General features: G+C 39.6%; 1 protein-coding gene across 2 annotated transcripts in view; it reads right to left on the reverse strand.

The window, feature by feature from the left end:
* LOC138012402 (vacuolar protein sorting-associated protein 41 homolog) overlaps positions 1 to 22,500 on the reverse strand; it is a 40,097-nt gene that overhangs the window by 13,189 nt on the left and 4,408 nt on the right. Inside the window, exons 4-22 of one of the 2 annotated variants that reach the window (XM_068859146.1) lie at positions 22,075 to 22,149; positions 20,920 to 20,985; positions 19,940 to 20,005; positions 18,729 to 18,845; positions 17,488 to 17,552; positions 17,273 to 17,354; positions 16,593 to 16,662; positions 16,452 to 16,510; positions 16,286 to 16,330; positions 15,609 to 15,747; positions 14,551 to 14,598; positions 13,061 to 13,122; positions 11,602 to 11,655; positions 9,279 to 9,335; positions 6,780 to 6,841; positions 5,973 to 6,054; positions 4,618 to 4,710; positions 3,791 to 3,862; positions 1,451 to 1,506 (exon numbers count right to left, since the gene is read on the reverse strand). In XM_068859146.1, the coding sequence (XP_068715247.1) occupies positions 1,451 to 1,506; positions 3,791 to 3,862; positions 4,618 to 4,710; positions 5,973 to 6,054; positions 6,780 to 6,841; positions 9,279 to 9,335; positions 11,602 to 11,655; positions 13,061 to 13,122; positions 14,551 to 14,598; positions 15,609 to 15,747; positions 16,286 to 16,330; positions 16,452 to 16,510; positions 16,593 to 16,662; positions 17,273 to 17,354; positions 17,488 to 17,552; positions 18,729 to 18,845; positions 19,940 to 20,005; positions 20,920 to 20,985; positions 22,075 to 22,149 (1,370 nt within the window). The remainder of the gene's footprint in view (positions 1 to 1,450; positions 1,507 to 3,790; positions 3,863 to 4,617; positions 4,711 to 5,972; positions 6,055 to 6,779; positions 6,842 to 9,278; positions 9,336 to 11,601; positions 11,656 to 13,060; positions 13,123 to 14,550; positions 14,599 to 15,608; positions 15,748 to 16,285; positions 16,331 to 16,451; positions 16,511 to 16,592; positions 16,663 to 17,272; positions 17,355 to 17,487; positions 17,553 to 18,728; positions 18,846 to 19,939; positions 20,006 to 20,919; positions 20,986 to 22,074; positions 22,150 to 22,500) is intronic. The other variant, XM_068859147.1, reaches the window with a different exon arrangement.

Genomic DNA, 22,500 nt, shown 5'->3' on the forward strand with positions numbered 1-22,500 from the left:
TAACAAAGGATATCCGGAGTTTGAGTGGCCAATCAGCGCGCGCGTTCAACGCTATCCACTGTTTTAGCATATACCAATTAACAATTAGACCCGTAGCCCGCAAGGGCTACCGGTCAATAGCCCATGAGGCGAATGCAGGATTTGCATTAGTCCACTAGTTGGGTGATACTAATAGAGAATAATACATAACCGCGCGGGGATACAAATTTTATCCTCGAATGCTGATGCAAGATATTATGTCAGTGCGAGAAGATATTAATTCGTATCCACGCCGGCTGATGATAAAATGTCGATAATAATCGATAATAAAAATCAAAATGAGACATCTCAGTGTTTTTATTCATTTTAAAAAGCACTTTGACAGAGGCCGCGGCTGTAATCGAAAATGTTGAAATTAATATGACAAGGATTATAACTAAAAGGCAAATTTTAAACTTTTTGAAAATTAAATTTTTATTAATAACACCAAAGGCCGCACAACTTTGCGCGTGAATATGATGCACAAAATATTATTGGCTGACTTGTCTGTAACGACATCAATACCCTCACAGGTGGAAGGTAAAACTAGCACTTTAGTTTGTGCGACGAAGAGATCAAATTTTAGGAACAAGAAAAATCCCGATATTTCATCAATATATGTACATTAAAAGTTTCAACAAGAAATAACAGAAGCGGTTTTCAATTAAACGTCCCAAATTATAAAAAAAAACCCTCGAGCCGTGAGCTTCCCACGCAATATAACAATACTGTGCAAAAGCAAAACACATTAGTATAGACAAAACAGCGTGACGTCACGACGGTCACGTTGGAGGAGTGAAACAAATAATAATAATAATAATAATAATAATAATAATAATAATAATAATAATCGCTTTTAATAAATGGTAATGGTGCAAACTTCCCATCAAAAAGACGATCCTCTAGTTGCTAGGCAACGGGCCAACTTTTCTAGTTGTCTCTTCACCAACTGCCGATGCAAGCAACTAGCTTAATATCAGATGAATACCTAGCTCGAAGATCGATTTTAAGCCATAACCTCCCACGGTATAGGGTATATCTTTCACTCTAGCTCAATAGAGCACAAATTGTTTTCAACTGGTTTTCGCTTTTGCCTAAAGTGAATTGTATATTCCCAAATATGGTGATACGGGATAATAGGACGTAATTGCCTACATATGCCTTAAACCCCATGTTCTTACTTAGTGAATGGCTTAAAAATCTTGCAACACTCCCTCACCAGTCAGAAAACATAACCAACAACAACAACAACTGCTCCTACGTGTTTTCCCGCGTCTGACGCCCGCAGTAGATATTTGTTTAACGTTACGAATGGACTAATTTCTTGCGTCTATTGTAAATGACCTTAATTAAGGGGTTTGGTTTCGGCACCACCACGCTACATCCTTAGCATATTTATTTTAAAGAAAGAGGCTAATCCAAGCACCCTTACAGTTCTCCAAGTGTTTCCAGCAAAACGCGATTATCGGGAAATCTGTCCAGCTGATCCTGTGAAACATGAAAGGTAAGTCAGACACGCATTAGTTTCTTTCATGATGACTACCGTTTACAGGGGCTCTTTTTGTCCGGATTTATGTTGACAAATGCGACCGAAAACCACAAAAACGATTAGCTTCCACTTGGCATGAGAGCTTCATTATGGAGTTTAAGAAACGACGACGGCTACGACTACGACAACGCCACAAAACAATATAATCGTGCTGCACGTGCAGCACGGATTTTAGTGAGCATGTTTGCGATCCTCTATGGGCCGCTCACCGGTGGCTCAGTTGGTTAAGCACCGGGCTGTCACGCGGCAGGTCGTGAGTTCAACTCCGGCCGGACCAACACTCAGGGTCTTTCTCGGGTAAGGACGATAAATCGTAAGCCCCGTCTCACAACCCTTCAAAGTTCATAATCCTGTGTGACGTAAAAGAACCCACACACTTGTCGTTAAGAGTAGGGCACGTAGTTCCCGGTGTTGTGGTCTGTCTTCTGTTGTGTATCATGGTTGGGAGGGTAAAAAAGGGGGCCACAGTAATTGGCGCAAGCTGTTGTGGCGCCCTGTCAGCTTGACTGGCAAAGTTAATAAATTGAAACCGCTCGTACCAATTTATTTTTAAGCCCGCCGCACACGGTGAGGAAAGAGCTGAGCAAACCGCCTCGCGAGGCAATTTGCTCAGCTGTTTCCTCACGTGTGCGTGGAAATTGTGGTGAGAAATTCACCTCGCGAGGCCGTGAGGATAAAATGAAACATGTTTGACATTTTTGGCCTCGCGAAGCAAATTCCTCACTGTGTGCGGCCATCGTAAAGAATCGAGCTGAGCACGGTCAATCAAGCGTCCAATACAATACATGGCATTTTCAAGTGGCATCAGTGGCGTGGGAGTTTCTTCCTCCGACGCCATCTTGAACCACCAAATTCACGCGAGAATGCCGTGTATTTTATTGGATGCTTGATTGACCGAGCTCAGCTCGATTCTCACGATGGTCGCACGCAATGAGGAATTTGCCTCGCGAGGCCAAAAATATCAAATATGTTTGATTTTATCCTCACGGCCTCGCGAGGCGAATTTCGCACCAAAATTTCCCCGCACACGTGAGGACACGGCTCAGAAAACCGCCTCGCGAGGCAGTTTGCTCCGCTCTTTTATCACCGTGTGCGGCGGGCTTTATACTTCGCCAATATTGTAGGACGTGAATGAGGCTGAATAATCGCGAAAGACATGATAGAGCCAAGTAAAATTTTGAAGTGATGTTTTCGTCGACCGTCGCCGTCGTAGATCTTAAGGTCCCTATTGGAAGAGCACTGCACCGGTATCGCAGGGGTTCAAATGACGCACAAGCCTGAATTTTAAGATTAAAAGTCGAACTATGATTCTTTCCGCAGTATCTTCGGCTTGGGGTGACTTGGTTACAGCTGGCAGGCGTCTCTGGTTGAAACGCGGGTAGCCTGATTTGCTCACTGCTGCTGCTCGTATGGCTTTGGATCAATGGTTTAAATATTCTGTCCACCACAACGGTGAACTTTTTATTTTTGGCTCTTCTGACTTGACAAACAATGAAAACATTGAAATGTTCTCTCATGTTCAGCACTTTATAAGAGATTCTAACCGCTTCTATTTTTCTAATCATTATAATTAACTTAAAACTTTCCTTTTTTTGACCTGCTGTGATGTACCTATCCCGTGCTCGTGTTAATCTTTTATGCTGTAATTAGAGTATAGATTTAAGACCCCCCCCCCCCATCCCCCACGTGATAAGCTCACTTAGCTCTTGGGGCAAACATGTAATGTGAATATCAAGTGAAGCTATGATCTTCGCAGTTATGAGCGCAATTTTTCCAATTGCGTAGAGAAGCCTGAAAAATTCAGGGCTTCAAGTCCTGAATTTTTCAGGCTTCTCTACGCAATTGCAAAAATTGCGCTCATAACTGCGAAGATCATAGCTTCACTTGATTTCATATCCGCAGTTCATATATGATTCATTTCATATACCATTTCATCATTAATGTGAATATGTTTAACTAAAAATAAAAAACAAAACATTTGCAAAAAACGCGGGTAGCCTGTGAAGTGTCAAGTGTTAAGTACAGTGCCTACTAATTCAAAGGTATTTTTCCGCGGTTTACTGAATATGCGGGAAAGCAGATCTTAACAAGTGTTATTGAAATCCAAAAAGAAAATTGGGGGTAACCACGCATTTTTCGAAGATAATTAATCAACAATATCTGTAAAAAGCTTCAAAATACAAAGCACTGTTTGGCGTTCTTTTTTGTCCTTAATATAATCACCTGCACAGCACTGATAATGGGTTGAACACTGTATAAATCGGCAGGCCAATCCTTGATAAGTGCTTGAAATTTCTACAACGAAAACAAGGGGTTCATTTTTAACAACAAGATAACAATAATCATCATGATTATCATTATCACTACTAGAGCGGTTTTCAATTGAGTGTCGAAAATTTTAGATAATTACTTTGGTTTATGATTACTTCACTCAGTGATTGGTTCAAAGTTCTCGCGCCACTTTTTCAACCAATCAGAAGTGAAACCAAAACCAATCGTGGACACGCGTACATATTTTTCCCGCGCTTTGTGTAGGCTACGTGTATTACTTCGAGTTTTGATTGGTTTACTGGATTGTCTCCGTCCTTTTTGATTGGCCAAAGTAATTACTTTGGTTTTGGTTTTACGACACTCAATGGAAAACTGCTCTATTATTTTGTTGTTTTATTTTCTCCTTTTTTTAAAGATCAACTCATTCATATCCTTTCTGTTATCTCAACATCCTGGCCTATGCTATACCTCAGTCTGCCTTAAGCCTTTCTCAATTCAGCATAAGTGCTAAATAAGGGGGTTGTGAATGTTCCTGAAAAAATCGGGCGAAACAATCGTCTTTTCCAAGAACTTTCCGGGCAAGGCACGAGTGTGTTGCGCGTAAACTAACAGAGTAGGGGGCCTTTCCATTGCGAGAACGCCGTGCTGTGGCATGAGTCGACTGATGGAATTACCATAATTTCAAACAGATGTTAGCGCTTTCCCAAATCGAAAGCAGCCCGCATTATCAAAGGCACACAATAACAAGTGTTGCCCTTCATCTCCTCGCCAGCATTTACCTGGTGGTCTTTCTTGAGGAAATCGTAGAGCACCATTTCATAAATTGCTGAACTCAACTTCACAGTATTTGTTGGAATGTATGGTGCAATGGCCTAATAAGGAAAGATGGTGGTCAAAATAAAATTGTGTTCTTTCACATCTGAGAAGTCAAAGAAATTTCTTTTCACTTAGCAAGGGGCGTATATTTTATCCTGCACAGCTGGAGAAAGCCAGTAACGCCCGTACGAGCCGCGAAGGCGAGAGAATTTTTGCGGGCGTCAAAGCTGCCAAAGGCATGAGACTCCCCACGATTTTTAATCGAGTGAAGTAAAACTCATCACTATTGTTCGATCGTACGTGAAATTAATAGAGAACACATGGCATTTCATATACCTGAACTGCGCTTATGAAATTGCAAATGAAAGTGAAATATGATATAATCTCTATTACACATTCACCATTTACAGGATATAATACAAACTTGCAAGTGACCAGATACCAAACGGCTTAAATAGCTCGAATGTTAAGGAGCCCGCACACGAGAAAACATTGTTGCGGAAACATTGTTTCCCGAAATGTTTCCTCGGCGCGAAAAGGAGAAAACATTTGCTAAGGAAGCAAAATGTCTCTGAACTAAATCAGAAACATTTTTGCTTCCGCAACAAATGTTTCCTGGGGCCGCAAAAGGGGAAACATTCGCCTCCGCAAAATCGTTTCCTCGTTTGCGAGGGGCCTTTACAATCCCGAATCCCGAATCCCGTTCAAGCCTCGGTTTTTTCCGGCTTCTTTCGCAACTGATCCAGTTGCTTTGTATCTGCAATGGTCACTTTCACTTAAGATTTATAGAATGAGTGAAATTAAACTGGACTTTCCGCGGGGCGGCCGCCTAAACGTTTCACTTGTTTTCCAGCCAGGCCGTGCAGGCTACGCAATATATTCCTTAGACTCTCCGACTTGTCTTGTCCAACATATTTCCAGCTGCACCCTGACACAACGAATGACGTCACGAAAAGATTTTTGGCTGCGCGTGAAATGCCGCATATTTTTTGGCTAAAATGCAATGTTCGTGCATCGAAAAAAAACTCACTTCGAACTTCTGCAGGAAGACTTAAATAACTAAATCCTACCAAGCAAAGCCTGAATTTTAATGAAAGGAAATAGAAAAGGGATTCAATTTTTTGAGTCATGTGCACTTTAGCACAGGAGGAGAACATTTGGCTGCCTACAAAGAAGCAATAAACAGAAACTGTGCGGCGTCAGAGCTGGATATCAACCCGGAGAATCCATATGGAAATCCACCGTCACGACCACTGGGTCACATCTCATATCTCCTACGTTAACTGACGCTTTTCACAAACTCATGAACAACTCGTACCTCTAACTGATGTTTCCTGGCAAATTTATAGACTTCATCTTCCCACAGTTTCTTGTCATCACCCAAGACTTTCACACACACTCTTAAAAGAAATACAAAGGCCATAAGTCAAAGTTATATAATTCTGCTTGCTTAAGATTGTAAAAGAAGACTCAAGGTGATATTCTTTGATTGCACTCACGTGATAAGACGGCCATGTTGGTGCCAAAACGATAGAAAAATGTAGCTCAAGTTTTGCATAATAATAGAGTCAAATAGGCCATATTCACGATAGCCGCCATGTTGGTTTCCAAATTGTCATGCAAATTAGCCATGTGTTATGCTGGGGGGCAAACATTGGAAAAAAGGCAAATTGCGGAAAATCAGCTCGTCGAAATATTGAAATAACATTGCTAAAAGTACATTTTAGAATCTAGAATTAAGTCCCATTTATAATAATTTATATCTTTGATTGCCTTTGACATTTTGACTTTCTACTTCGTTATCTGCTCATTTTTCACTAAAAAAACATCGAAGTAACTTGTGTAATCATTCTTTTTTACTACTTAGGTGAAAAACATTCAATGAACGTGAAAAAAATCATCCGTGTGGCTAAGATGTTCGTTAAAACCTCTCGAATTTATGTCGTTTGCCCCCTCATAAGTGTGTAGCTAATTTGCATGATAATAGCAAATCCAACATGGCGGCTATCGTGAATAAGGTCTATTCCCAAAAGACTTTATAGTTGTTGTTCTTTTCACCAACATGGCGGCCGTGACGTCACGTGCAATCAAAGAATATTGAAAACAAAAAAGTACCCGCACATACTTTGCAGCTGCCTCGTACTTTCCTTCTTCCATCAGAGATTTTAGGTAAGATCTTCCAATTTCCTAAAGGATAAAATAAATACTGAATCAGTGTTAACGCACACAACGCGAATTGTTCGGCCGAGAACAGACTAAAACATTTGCACAGACACTGGCATACGAGCTCTCATTTAGGGGACTGGGAATCACGATATACCACGCACGAGGGAGCGCCGTCGCAAATTTCCCTTTCGTAAACGGTCGTTGCCATTTGAAACGGTCGATGACATTTATAACGGTCGACTACACACTTCACTTCAAAGAAAATTAAAAGAAACAAACTAAGAAAAAATATTAACAAAAATTAAGACAAAAAAGGAAAAAAAAAAACATTTATAAAAGAAAAACTGGAGGAAAAAAAGAGTCCGAAAATTTCAAGACTCGAACTCGGGTTCTTAGCCCTTACCCTAAACAGAACCCTAACCCGAACCCTAACTCATATGACCAGCGAGAGACCAGCGAGACACAACTCCCAGTAACCGCAACCTTTTGAGTTCTTAGACCTAATGAGTGTAATTCAGAGCTAAAAAATGGCATTGACCGTTTCAAATGGCAACGACCGTTTACGAAAGGGAACTAAGCAGCGCCGTCGCACGTGATAATCACTCTCGAACCCTGGGATGAAGAACTTATTTCGAGGATTTATAATTCCTATAGACCGTATTCATACATGGGGCGACGAAATTATTTTTTTGTGTTTGTACTAGTCATCCTCACTAGCCTCACTTTGGAGCAAAAATTCTTTTTAATATTGTTCGTGCTAACGAGGCTAGTGAGGTGATTAGCATAGACAAAAAAAATAATAATTACTTGGCGGTAGCTACCATTTATGAATACGGTCTATAGCTTGTCACTGTCCTTTACACATATCCCTGCAGGACAACTGACAAAAGTCTTATGAACAAGGAAAGGATTCTAAGATTACAAATGTTTCCGAGAAATTGGGGAAGATAGAGCAAACGATAGGCGGCTAACAGCCGCTGTTTCGGGAAGAGCCCTCTCTCCTCCCCCGAAAGAATCTCTCTCGGTGAGTAACGAAGACCAAGATTCGAGAGAGTGGCGCAAAATCAAGACTATGCAAACAAGAAAGAATGTATGGAACGCCAAGGGTGACAAAAGTGTTCACAATTAAAATATGGGCTGTACCACTGAATATGTGCTGTTACAAGTGGGTTGAAAAATATACAAATATGGTTCATAGTAAGCAAAACATGGGCTTCTTGAAATTTCATATATTATCGATTTCTTCGATCTTCGGAAAATCTTCGAAACACGTGGCCGCGCGCGTGACGTGGAACAAGTAGAGGAAGCTTTCGCCATTTGGAATTGATCATGAACAATGCTTATCTCGATGACTTTTTCGATGGGATTCTCCGCTATTATTTTCCAGTCTCCTCGGCTTATACACGACGCTGAATTGCGGTCATCCAGCGAATTCACTGAAGGGCTCGGAAATGCTCTTTACTTTTAAATTATCTTGTTAGTCGAGCGTGTTGTGCAACAAGTCCCCTTGATTTGGACTGACAGAACGATTTTTGCTCTCTTATTACAGAGCTGCGATCACTCTAAGAGACATATTCACGTAATATATCTGCAATTGATTCAAGAGAGGGTCAACGAAAAGCATCCTGCTGTCAAATGGAAACTCTGAACCTGATCGCAGATTGTTGCTTGATCTGTCAGATGTGTTTGCTGCTTGATCTCATACCTCAGAATTCTGCGAAATATGATGGAGAGTCGTCTGCAGTCTATTGACTGCACACTGTATATCTTCATCAAAACGATTTATAATTCCAGCAGTGAACAACAACTGAATGTTAAGTAACAAAGCCAGATTTGGCAAGAAAAATAATCTCCAGGGTGTTCGTGGGACCCACAATTGTGTTGCCGTGGGACACGCACGCAGCTGCTTGTTATGAAGATTTTCCGAAGATCAAAGAAATGGACCTATATATTGGATGCCACATGCTCGCTATGAATCATATTTGTGTAAATTTCAACCCATTTATGACACATTACAGCACATATTAAGAGGTACAACCTATATTTCAAGATTACTTTTGAACACTTCTGTCACCCTTGCATGGCGTTCCATACACCTTATTCCAAAATGGCCGCCATTTAAATATTCTAGCCCTTGATGCCTCGTTCTTAAGCTTAAGATTCAAAAGAATATTTTATCTTGAACGAGGCAACAAGGGCCAATTTGTATCCGCATAAATCAGCGGCCATTTTGGAATAAGGTGTATAAGAACGGACTCAAGGAGTGCTGTTATCGTTTTTCGTCGCAACTTCGTTTCCAGGGAACATGAGAGACCTGGGAACGAGGTTGGTTGAATCCAAGGAGGCAAATTCTACATGCGCAAGTAAAAACCCCTTCAGAAACCCTGGCAAATGCAAACTTGTAGTCAAAGTTCCTTTTCACAAAAATGATGTACGACCAAGTACCACGTTCGCCAACCTGATGATTGTGTCTCCTGACCTCCTTGCGATTGTCTTCGGCGGCCTTCAGTGCATCCTAAAAATACAATTAAACAAAACAAAAACAAAAATTGAGTCCTACAAACGAAGGCATTATTAATTTTGCGAAGGAGACCAACAGATACAATACAGATATTTAGCATCACCTTTAAGACAGACGGCTAAAGTTCGACTGAAATTTACGTTTGGTAAACTCAAGGAATTTTAACGGTTTGATTGTGGTTCATTTCTTGCCTGCAACCTACAGACATCGACAATTTTCTTTTCTGAAGAGAGAGAGAGAGAGAGAGAGAGAGAGAGAGAGAGAGAGAGCTGTAAGAACTAGAAGCATATCTGCGTGAACTCGGGCTTTCTCCATGTCCTGGATCATCAATGAAAAACAAAGAAAGAGAAATGACATGTCGGCTAGATTATTATTTATTATTTAGGTTAGAGTGATGGCAATGATTGTCGTTATGTTCACTCGTAAAGTGAGCTGTCGTAAAGTTCACGGACCGACCCGTTCCGAAAAAGGTTGACATCTTTTTTGGTGAGGGTCAACCACGATATTTTTGCTTACTTCCAACGGTGCCATTTTCGTTCAATGCCACGTATGCACGTTGGCTTAAACTTCGCGTATGCTTTATAAAGGTGCCCGCAAACGAGGAAACGATGTTACGGAAGCAAAATTTGCTTCCTGAGCAAACGTTTCCTCGTTTGCGCGCTGAGGAGACATTTCGGGATACACTGTTTTCCCGTTTGCGGGGGCCTTAAAAGATGCATCAGCCATTGCACAGTAGACTACGAGCAGTCCAATACAGGCAAGAGAAAAAAATGGTCGCGCGAAATCTGGATTCGAGGAGGAGCCACGGATGCGCTTCCTCTCGAATCCAGATTTCATCTTAGTTATTGTAATTACAAAATCTTGTTAACTTCTTTTGAAGATGATAAGCCCTTCTTTTAGGAAAAAAGAACAACAAGTAACAGTTTCTAACTATTTGCATTATTATTCAAGACAACAAAATGAAATGAACATAGCATTCGGCTAAATTTAACCGCAGAATGCTTAATGTCAAGTAACTGGTACTCTTTATGCACAGTGATTACTTTTGACACACTTTCTTATAGCTCAATGTAAGTTAGCTAGTGAACTCATGGATGAGTATCGGTTGGTCAGACAATCAGTTAAGGTTAGTCAAATAACAGTTACTGTAACTTTAGTCAGTCATTTCTTTTAGTCATGTTTGTAAGATCAGTTAGGGCAGTCCGCTTAAAGTGATTTCTCGTAAAGTTCACGGACCGACCCGTTCCGAAAAAGGTTGACATCCTTTTTAGAGAGAGTCTACCGCGATCTTTTTGCTTACTTTCAACAAAGCCATTTTCGTTCAATGTTGCAAATAGACATCTCATAACTCATAACTGGCAATTCTCTAATCACATAAAGTGCCCAAAAGCCACTAGCCGGAGTCAAACCAGCTGGCCATTTAAAAGTGCAGACGGGAAGAAATTCAGTAAGTGGTTAGAAGGGTTCTTCAACCCCGCGTCTCCCAGATCTCAAGGCAAGCGTCCTAACATCAGGGTAGCACCGCCTTCTTCGAGGCAATGGGAAGAAGTTTAAAAAACCACGACAGCTACGGCGACTAAAACGTCACTTCAAAATAAAAGTATTTCATGATTATTCTATCTTGTTTACGTGGTACAATATGGACGAAGTACGTTATAACTAGATTTGAAGCAGAGAGAGAATAAAAGTTTATCGCTGTATGCCCGCGTTGTGGTCAAAACCTTAAAACTGGTCATTTCAATTGAAGTTGCTGTTAGCCAGGTGATCCGGTGACGTAATTTGGAGGACTGGGAAGAAAAATTTAAAACGCCGTATCCCACAACTGCGCGCGGCCTTAGGTGGTTTCCAAACTCCCTGCGGTATTGCCATCGTCAAAACTCAACAGATCATTACGTGTCTACCACATTTCCTGTTACTGAATAAACATTCAAGTAGACCCCACAAGATCTAACCTCGCCTCTGCCATGTTGAATTCGAAAATAAGGCCGCGCGCGGTTGTGAGATACGGCGTTAAAATTTTTCTCCCCTGTCCCCCGAATTACGTCACCAGATCACCTGGGGACGAGCACGGGAAAGAAACGTAAAAAAGTGCGTGCCACACGAGCATTACTTTTTCTTCTTTCCACCAATAATATTACTGCTTTTTGGCGTTTTCGTTGCCATAGCCGTCGTCATTTCTTCAAACTCCCTAATGATTGTAATGACAACGATAACAAGCTTTCAAAAACTATGAAATCTTCTGTTTGCCTCAAATGCTTACCTCAAATTTGCCGTGGTCAATAAGCCATTTGATGTGATCATCTATGTTTCTAGGCTAAACAGCAAAGTTCTCTTGAGCATTGCAAACGATTTTTTACAGTCACACTTAAATACATTAATGTGATGCATAAGCTAAAGACACCATTCTAAAGCCTTGGTCAATAGCACTCACCAGTCTGCCCTGTAGGTATCAATTTTTGGGCAGAAAAAAGCAACAACGAAATTAGCCTGGGTAGCTGTCGGTATTGTAGGAGCGCGGAATAAAGTTTTGTGGCGGTTTCGTGGGCGCGCCGAATAAAGTTTCGCGAGCAGAATGGGGAGGAAAAATAAATTTCAGTCACAACAGGAAGGCAGAAAGCATTCGAAAAGAAGTGGCATAAAATAATTCAGTCGCTGTGACTGTCTGAGCGTTTTCCCTTTTCTTTCTCTCCTTTTTCCGCCTGGTTATTGTCATGTAATTTTGTTAACTAATCCGATCTGCCCACCCCCCCCCCCCCCCTAAAAAATAAATACATAAATAACACAAAACGTGCCGGCTTCCAGAAACGCTGAAATTAATTTGATGGTTACGTAATAAACAGAACGTTACAAGGAAAAAAAAAAGAATAGGTAGGAGGACTTTACGCGGCTTGCCGCCAAAACTTTATTCTGCCAGCTACGCAGGCTACAACGAAATACTTTTGTCACGCAGGAGTGGAAGGTGCTGGGTTCAAATACAAGACAGACAGGAAGCCAAGAACTTTAAATAAATGAATCGACATAAACGAATCGAGGGTGTCACGTTTGCTTTGACAACAGCAGAGTGGTACATCTAGATCATTCTATCATTCTAAGAAGATAAGCCACCAACTCAGTAGGCGACAATGATGTTGTGATAACCTGCTTTTTTTGCAGGGTTGTCGGAAGAAGCACGTTGCCGACAAAAGTCACTACCAACTTTGCTGTCTCGGCAGCTTACTCTACAACACGGATGGTTTTCTTGTGCTTCATCTCCAACTCCTCACGCATAGCCATCTACTGCAAAGCCCTATTACAACCCTGCTTTTTGGCTCTTTATTTCTGAGTTGGTCATTGCTAAGAGAGATAAGTTACTTCAAGCCACTAGAAAATCCACAATGAACATCTGCATTGACTAAACACTAGCAGATACCTAGGCTCAATAGGCCATTTCCGAGTTCATGTCTGCCTCCTCTTCAAAGCGAGTCAAAGTGCAAAGTTTTTCTTTTATATGTAGATTCATATGCAAAGTAGAACTAATCACCATCACAAAAGCTTCGCACTTAGACTCGCTTTGAAGAGGAGGCAGACATGAACTCAGAAATGGCCTATCACAAGCTGCGGTTTCAGGAAATGAGCTCACAGTCGCCCTTCTTGGGAAGAAGGCTAGCTGGACTCGAGTGAGTAGCAAAAGTTGAGACTAGCAGATGCCAAGAAAACCCTTTCAAGAATTAAAAACAAACCTTGGCCAGAACAAGGTCTTTGGGACTAACAATGTAAAACAAGTTCTCCTCTGCAACATTTTCTATAAAAAAAAAGATAGATTTGCAACATTTAGATAAACTTAAAGCCTTGTACTAAGACAATACAAACTTAATTGACCACGGTGTGCAGGAATAGCGCAGTGGTGAGAGTACTCGCCTCCCACCAATGTGGCCCGGGTTCGATGCCAGACTTGGCGTCATATGTGGGTTGAGTTTGTTGGTTCTCTTCTCTGCACTGAGAGGTTTTCTCCGGGCACTTTGGTTTCCCCTCTACTAAAAAAACCAAAATTTGACTTGATTTGCGTTAATTGTTAATTTCAGTTTACAGTGTCCCCATATAGCTCTCCAGTGCTAGAACGACTACACACTTTCCGTTCCTTTCTTTTCCTTTCCTTCCTTTCCTCCCTACTGGAGCTTTTCAGGGCCGGTGAAACACAAATTATCAACGAAACGAAAGAACAGAACAACAACCTGTCAAGAATCCCAACTGGCTGGAGGCAAACCAGGGGTCAATTCAGTAAAAAAAGTTAAATGTGTAGTTTTTACTTGAGTAAATTACACGTGTTAGGTCCAACTTGTAAATTCCCGAATTCAGTAAAAGATTTCTCTACACTGGAATTTACAGATGTAGCCCGGGTCATGATACATTGTAATGTACAACCGTAGCTTTACTACTGTGAGGTACATGTAACTTGAATACGCTCATTTTCGCGCACACATGTAAAAACAAGGGTTTGACCTGTACACAACAAGTGTAACTTTTTCATTGAATTGACCCCTGTTGGCTATTTACAAGCGCAGCCAGGAAATTGAACCAGGCACTACCAGGATCAAATTCAAGATGCCCGGGTCTCAAGGCAAGCCATCTAACCACAGGGCTGCACTCCCTCCCATTTGTTGACACATTGTCCATCAACACCACAGTAAACTTTAAAGGCAGTGTCTAAGATTTTTCTCTAAATCAATAAAATGAGATAAACAAGGAACTACAGTCTCAACTAATAGTGATTTAATGAAGTTGGTTCACGTTCTAATCAACTTAATATTATTTTCAAATTTGTTTCAAGCCAGATTATGCAGGTTCATTGTTTAGTTAAATGCACGCACAATTTAGATGCAAGCAATTACATAAATAATTATTAAAGTTACATGATAGAGTGTGACACTTACCAGTCAAGTGATTATTTATTACTTATTGTTATGGTTTAAATTAATAGAGTCAGACCTAAGCATTTAGCAATTGACCTTTTCATTGTGTGCATCCCATAAGCGCTTCCCAGTTACAAAAAACTCATATTTAACTGAAGCCTCATGTTAGATGATTACGCATTACAAAAAAAATTATCACTAATTGAAACAGATTGACTACATTAGTCACAGGAAAGCCATTTTTGAAACTTTGCATATTGGTGCTGGTGAGATAAACAAGTTTTAAAGTTTGGGTTTTTTGTGGCCGTTATTCTACATACCACGATGAAAGGCAGATGCAGCACTGTCCAGGTCATCATGAAGGAAGGCTGATATGCATGTGAACAATTATTTGATTATCAGTAGCTAGTATGTCTGGATTGAATTTATGCTGACTTCACTTTAGTTATTGTAATTACAAAATCTTGTTAACTTCTTTTGAAGGCGATAAGCCCTTCTTTTAGGAAAAAACAACAACAAGTAACAGTTTCTACCTATAAGTGCATTATTATTCAAGACAATAAAATGAAATGAACATAGTATTTGACTAAATTTAACGGCAGAGTGCTTAATGTCAAGTAACTGGTAACTGATTCTTTTTATACACAGTGATTGCTTTTAACAGACTTTTGAAGTAATGATAAGAAATTACTATGTCCATTATCCTATGGGACGTAAAATAACCCACACACTTGTCGCAAAGAGTAGGGCATGTATATACTGGTCTTGTGGTCAGGCCTCATTTCATTCATTCATGGGTTGGGTGAGATCAATAATGGACTGATAGCGGCTATCAGCGGCACTTCTGTATGTGCTGATGTCTCCGGTCTTACCCAAAGGTTGATTACTTGTAAAAAGCGCACTTGAATATGTTAATATGAAACGCGCAATATAAACTCATCACCGTTACCATAATAATATTACTATGCAGAAGTGACTGTAGTAAAAAGGTGTGACCTGACTGAATTGATAATACCATTATTTTATTATTATTATTATTTTATTTATTTATTATTATTATTTTTTTAAAGCCAAAAAGCTTCCTAAAAGGGAAGCAGGAAAGGCACAGTGGTTTGAGCACTCGCTTCCCGCCAATGTTGTCCAGGCTCTATTTGAATTGGTTGAGTTTGTTGGTTCTCTACTCTGCTCTGAGAGGTTTTCTCCAGGTATTTCGGTTTTCCCCTCTCCTCAAAAAGCAACCTTTGATTTAATGTAATTTCTAGGTACAGTGTACCCAATTACATGTAGTGCCCAGCAATAGAAGACTTGATACTCAATAAAGTTCATCATCATCATCATTATCATCATCAAAAGCCAAACAGAGCAACCTTATGCCTACCCAAATGATAATCATCACAGCGATATTGTTCAAAACCTCTGACGGACAGGGCATCTAAAGAGATCTCCTCAGGTTCATTTGGGCCACGTGGTGTTACAATCCTCAGCTGAGGTCTGTTTGCTACAACATGCTGACCTTTCTAATGAGTTGCAAGCATAAAAAAGAGAATTTAAAAATGGCTCAACATCCTGCATAAATGGAAAGTACTGGTATTAAAGTAGAGATGTACACTCCAAAATAAAATACTTGTATAAATGGGGGATGGGGAAAGATGAGAGGTGAGCAGTGTTTAAAATGACTCTTGGTCACCAAAACTTTGTCCCAATAATTGTTATTACCTAAGATTTTCAATGATTATATTTGCATACAAGCAAAAGCAACAGTTCAAAATGGGGGGTTTGAACACTGAAGACTTAATGACAAGCACAGGCAAGGCACCATAAGAAAAACAGGCATAGGAAATTCATAGTTAACAGATACTAGACATTGCTTCTGTGTATGACACAGAGCAACTTAAGCAATGGTTCTGCACAGAAGGTAATAATCTGAACTCTGAACATCTTTGGCAGAGATCACTGATTGGACGTGATCAAAGAAGACAGAGGATAAGCACTACATTTAATTACATATATGTAGCTGTAAAGCCCTGCTATCAAAACGTCATTCTCCAATACTACCTTGCTTGTGCTAGCCTCAATGTTTGTCATATAAGAAAGGATCACCTGCGAAAAAAAGCAAGTTAAAGATGATGATCAATTGAATTTTAAAAACAAATCAGCAATCAAATCATACAAAGTAACATAATAATAAGGTGTTAAAAACATAAAATAAACACAGATTTACCAAGTCATTCTTCAGGTATGCAATTCCAGAAATGTAGTAATCGGTCTTAAACCTGGCAACTATAGAATAAGTGAAACATAATAAATACTTGATTGGCACTCAAGTAGAGTTACTGTAGTTCTTTAAAGCTGAACAACTAACCTATTTCCACAACAAGAGGCGGAAGATCAGTTTTCTGTGATAATATCAACCTCTCCTTCACAACACATATCTGAAGAAAAAATACTATCACTTGAAACAATGGCATCTTCATTTGATTGAGATAATGTGAAGTTATGTTTTAAGATACTGTATGTCTGTCATTCTTGCTTGACCTCCGTCGTGCACACCTTGGACCCTCGGAATGTGGAAACAAGCAGCATAACTTCGTTAACACAACCACAATCTTAACATTATCTTGTAACCAGACTGTCCCAAAGAGTCAAGTAAGGAATTGAATAGCATGGCACTTCATATGAAAATTGTAAAGGATGGCATCGGTTTCTGTCTGAAGTCAAATAGATGTACTGCAGGGTGGGGTTCATAGTGAAATGGGTGAACAAGAATTTATGGGATTGCAGGGACTAGGGTGGCATAGTAGGGAGAGCCATCCCCTTAAACAAATGTTGGCAGGACTCATATTATGCCAAAAGTTAGCTCACTTTTAGCTGCTTTGGATCCCCACCAAAATCAGTGAGTGCTTTATTCCACCTAAGAGGGCAGTATGAGAGAATACACAAAGGAATAACATTTAACAAAATTATGTCTCTTTGATGTAACAAAGTGATCTTCTTTTTAACTGACAAAATGGAAACACAAGAGGACTGGTCAGCCAGCATTACCTGAACCACGTCTGCCCAACCAATCAGAAGGGTTATGTCATCTCTCCAACATAAGCAGCATCGATAGAGTTCTGGTCTGTAACTAAATAAAAGGCAGCAGATAATGTTTCAGTGTTGCGATTTGCTACTCAACTTCTTTTTTGTTGCCAGCTGTAAGACAATATCACTATAGAAGTTATTAAAAGGAAAGACATCTTTGTTGTCGGTCCACCTACTTTCCAGGTTCTCTTTTGATGTGTGTTATTACTCGCTGAGAATTCATGTCAAACATTTTAACTTCCTAAAATGGAAACCACAAAAATAATCACTTGACGAATTTCAAAGATCTGCATACTTTTTACCAGTAGAACTACAGTGTAGTCACTAGCTTTCTGGAACTTGCTGGAAAAGTGAAGAAGAACTTGACTAAAATGTTTGATGTCCTATAACATGTGACTTTTAGAAGAGCATACAGTCAGTACAAGGCTTGACTGTGGCCATACAGTCATTCTTTTATCCTGGGATCCAACAGGTGAGTCCAAGTATAAACATTATGTAAACATTATGCAGACAATACCACAATCTCAGAAACAATAGAGATGATGACAAAGGGGCATTCAGCTCATGGTCTATGATATGGTTAAGAAATCTAGCAGAAATGGGTTTCAGAGAAAATAAATGCAAGGATTTACAAAAAAGGTTTTGCAAAGATCCAACTGGCTTTGCTCCTATGAGTGAACAGAAGATCACTAGAACTAGAGACTAGCATGAAAGTACATGTACTACACGTAGGACTAAACATTAGTTGCAACTGGAAATGGAAAGTCATCAAGAACATTTGCTAGAACCATTTGCAGAATGAACAGATTTAAGAAAAGGTTTGTGGATAGCTAAGTTCTTGGAGATAATACCAGTTATAATACAGCTGTAACTATCTACAGGTGCAGATGTGTATACAGGTTTTCTATTTTTATAACAATATTTGTAAATCTCAACTCAAACTTCTGGATGCAAGTATTGAGATAAATAAAGTATCTAAAAGTTTAAGGCAAACCAGCCTTCTTTGCCTACCAGCATGCAGGGTGGAGGTCTAGGCTTCTTATACTGCATGCATGAGATACAAGAAGAGATGCCTTCCAATCAGAAACTGTGGCTTCCTGTATCTCATGCATAAAGTATAACACACCTGCAAAAACAGTAAATGTTATTACCTCCTATGAACAAGGCTATTTCCAAAACTGTCCTAATGCTCATTCTGGGTTTTACAAAGGTCCTCAATGACTTCAACAAGTGCACTAGCTCTGAGATGTAGATAATCCATTTTTACTCACATGCTGTACAATTATAATTATTATTAATGTTTAGTCATAGTACCCAGTACTTTGTCACTAGTCACTAGTTTTAGTCGAAAGCAAAGGACAAAGATAAGAGGGATTATGACGAATAAGATTTTCAAGGACATCAATACCCTCCTTACAGAATTATCAGCCCATGCTATGAAAGTTGATCTCCATTTAATTGTTCTGATGCTTCCTTCTCCTTCATGTAAGACAGTGGCCTTGTTCCTGAACCAACCTCTTTCTGTCAGAATCAGCTGTTGACAAGAACAACATGGTTTTAAACTAAAATACTATTAATACCATTAATCCATCAAATTATTAATGAAATCATCAGTTAGACAATATTGTGTCACTCATAATGTACTTTAGAAGCTCAAGTGAAGAAGTTAAGAAGAACTTAACAATTAGTGTATCTAATAGACAGTAATGCTGCCGTACATTTTGTTGATAGTGGAGCTCCCGCTGCGTGAAGGGACGCCAAATGGAGCACCATACTCATAGGAACCCGTGAGTTGCTTTTCTCATTGTAATCATGGCTAGCGGCATTGCTTGTGGGGCTTACGCACAACGAAGTTGCCCAATAATTTAATAATATCCTAATAATAATAACAACAATATGGCAGCCGTTTACAGCGTACATCTTTGATAGTGGAAATCCATGATATGGTCAATTGACACCTGTCAAAACAAGGTATCTGCTGATCAGTATCACATGACCACATTGTGGGCTCAAGTTTAGAGCTCAAGAGTTCAGCTGTTTTTTAAAAGTTGACCACTGACAAGGTACTGGTTTTCGGTTGGATCACAGGCTTAAGCCAGGGAAACTTCTTGTAATCAAGACACCTAAACAGGGCTTCATTTTTTGCACGCTTTCTGTGGCTCAATGCGGTTACAGAGCCATACTACGTCAACTAAACCTCTTAACAGTTAACAGTTTTTTGTGTTCAGGTGAAAAACGGTTTGGAAAATATTTTTTCCCTTCATTTTTCGCCAGTTTCAATCCAAAAAGATGATTCCAAATATTTGATTTCCGGTTGGAAGTTTATTTGGCACTCTCATTTTTTAAAATGCATGACTGTGATGGTATTTGGTAGCCTTATCTACTCAGTATGGCAGTACACTCTTCTTGTAAACTTCCTATCTTAGGGGTTATTTATTATTTTTTCACCTAGCTCTTCTTATTTTAACTCCTTTTAGATTGGTTTGTTTGGTTTTCTTTACATGATTGTTTTTCGTCAAGGCTAAACCAAAAAAAATTCCAAAATGTTTTATCGCGTAAATTCAAAATAACCTGGGAGCTCCACTTTTAGGCTCGGCTAAGTCTATATATTGTTGACAACATACAAACCTTTGTTCCCCCAGTGACATACATCTTTGTTCTTTTCTTGGAAAAATCAGGATCTAAAGCAACTGACTGTGACAATGAGAATTGGATATTAGGTGGTTAATACTCAGAGAATGCAAAATTCAAGCTGCTCTTAGGGTAAATAAAGATACTTGACATAAATAATAGGCCATTTGAGGAGTTGAAGTGCAAGGTATTTTTTGTGAAAGTCAAGCTACATCCTAATTGCAATGAGATGTAACAAGACTTTATTCAACAAAACCGAAGCAACACTACATCAAATTAAACATGGCGGTTACCTATGAAGCATTATCACTGCTGACCATAACAGGTAACCCAACATACAAGATACTAAAACTTTGTCCATACTATAGCACACTGTTTATGTTATGGAGAGCAGGGGTGGCGCGGTGGTGATATCACTCGCCTCCCACCACTGTGGCCTAGGTTGGATTCCTGGTCCCTTGTTCCACAAGGTTTTTCTCCAGGTATTCTGGTTTTCCCCTTTCCAGAAAAAAACCAACACTGCCAAATTCCAATTCGACCCAGAATGCACAGACACATGTTTAACGAGCTCCTGAGTGCTCTTTAGGTGTTCAGTGGGTAAGTAACTTCCATTTCCATTTTCATTTTCATTTCCATTTCACTACATTATTGGGATACATCACTTCAGATAAGTTGGTTGGCTTTTCTTTTCATGGAAAGAAAACCTTTCACTTTTCATTTATGTTACCATAATAATAATTATTATTAAATTAAATTATTAGTATTTTATATATAAATTACAGAAGACCACAATTTCTTAGAATTTGGATACATACACATGCATTAACCCATTATAATGGTACTGTATATCACATACAATATAAGAAATTCTTGAGAGATTCAGTACCCATGGTATTAACATAACCCATAATGATACCCCACTCATACTATACCAATACCTATAACAAAACAAAAACAAAAAAATCTGCAACACTTACTTTAACTGGAGAATCAAAATTAGCCTGGACATTATTCTCTGAACTGTAAAGGCCATTGATTACAACCTTGATGATGAGAGAACAAAATGATATTGTATAATTTGAGTGTCGTATCTCAAAACTAATTCAAATATTCTTGTTTCTTTAACCATTCATACATAGATACATCCTCTATTGACTTTCCCACAAGAGCTTTTCTTTTTGGCGTAGTGCTGAGAGCACTCACCTCACCCCGGTTCAATGCCCAGACTTGGCGACACTTATGGGTTGAGTTTCTAGGTTCTCTACTCTGCCCCAAGAGGTTAAATTTCTCCTGGTACTCCCGCTTTCACCTCTCCTCCAAAACCAAAAATTTATTAATTTTAATTTGCATTAATTTGTTGATTTCAGGTTACAGTGTGCTCCAGTGTTAGAAGACTAGACACTCACAAAAATTCCTTTCCATTACCCCATTGACTCCTGATGTATAGTATAATTATTACAGTGACAGAGCACCATGGTGATGTACACAAATTTGGTATTCATTGAATGAATAAAACCCATCCTTACTAGCATCAGAAACCCATAAGGGTTGAAACGTGTAACAGCCCTTTGTGTGCTGGGAAACAAGCTTCTGAATATTCAATTTGCTAAGTATATATTTGGAACAACAAGAGAGAAACATTCAACCAATCAGTTTGCAAGAACACCGTGACGCAATACCACCAATGTTCTCGTGCGAAATTAACTGGAGCAAGGGGTTTCCAAATATGGTACTTAGCACTGAATATTCGGAAGCTGTAAATGCGCGTTACGTTTCAACCCTTACGGCTCTCTGCTAGCAAACATTGAGATTTTAGCAACAAAAAGAACTTGGTAATGTCACATTAAGTTCCTAGAATGACCGTTCATGACAATGACTAACATTTTGCCGACTAATTAATATCTTCATACACAGCTTTTTAGGTTGTCTATACTGCATTCAAAATGTTCAACAAAGCCCTCTGCACCTGGACAATATTGCTATTTCAAGTTATAATATCATTCCTTCTATCATTAAAACTGTACACAGATTAATCTAAGAGTTGGGTTTTGAGCAAGATTTACATGTACACTTGATACTTTTACTAAACAAATGGATTGAGATGATGGAACAGTGCAATAATTTAAACATACCCGACCATCATCTGAACAACTGGCTACATAATCTCCACTTTGATCAATACTGATTTGATTTATGGCTGTGGTATGCTGGAGAAAAAAGTAAAAAGGTAGGTAGGTAAAGTCTCTGTGACGAGCCTAGGAAGCCTAGGAAGGCTTATCTCCCGTTTCCCTAGCATGAAGCGACTAGGAGTATTTCTACTCCCCCCCTGGATGGGATGTTAGTTCATCGCAGGGTTACCCCCCAGCATTTTCATCGGTACCCATTTATACACCTGGGTGGAGAGAGGCACCATGAGAGTAAAGTGTCTTGCCCAAGAACACAACACAAGGTCCCCGGCCAGGACCCGAACCCGAACCCGAACCCAGACCACTCGATCCGAAGTCAAGCACTCTAACCATGAGGAAACCATGCCTTCCAGAAAAAAGTAATTAAAAGTA

Source organism: Montipora foliosa, chromosome 8, assembly GCF_036669935.1.
Source record: "Montipora foliosa isolate CH-2021 chromosome 8, ASM3666993v2, whole genome shotgun sequence".
In the NCBI taxonomy this organism is placed as follows: domain Eukaryota; kingdom Metazoa; phylum Cnidaria; class Anthozoa; order Scleractinia; family Acroporidae; genus Montipora; species Montipora foliosa.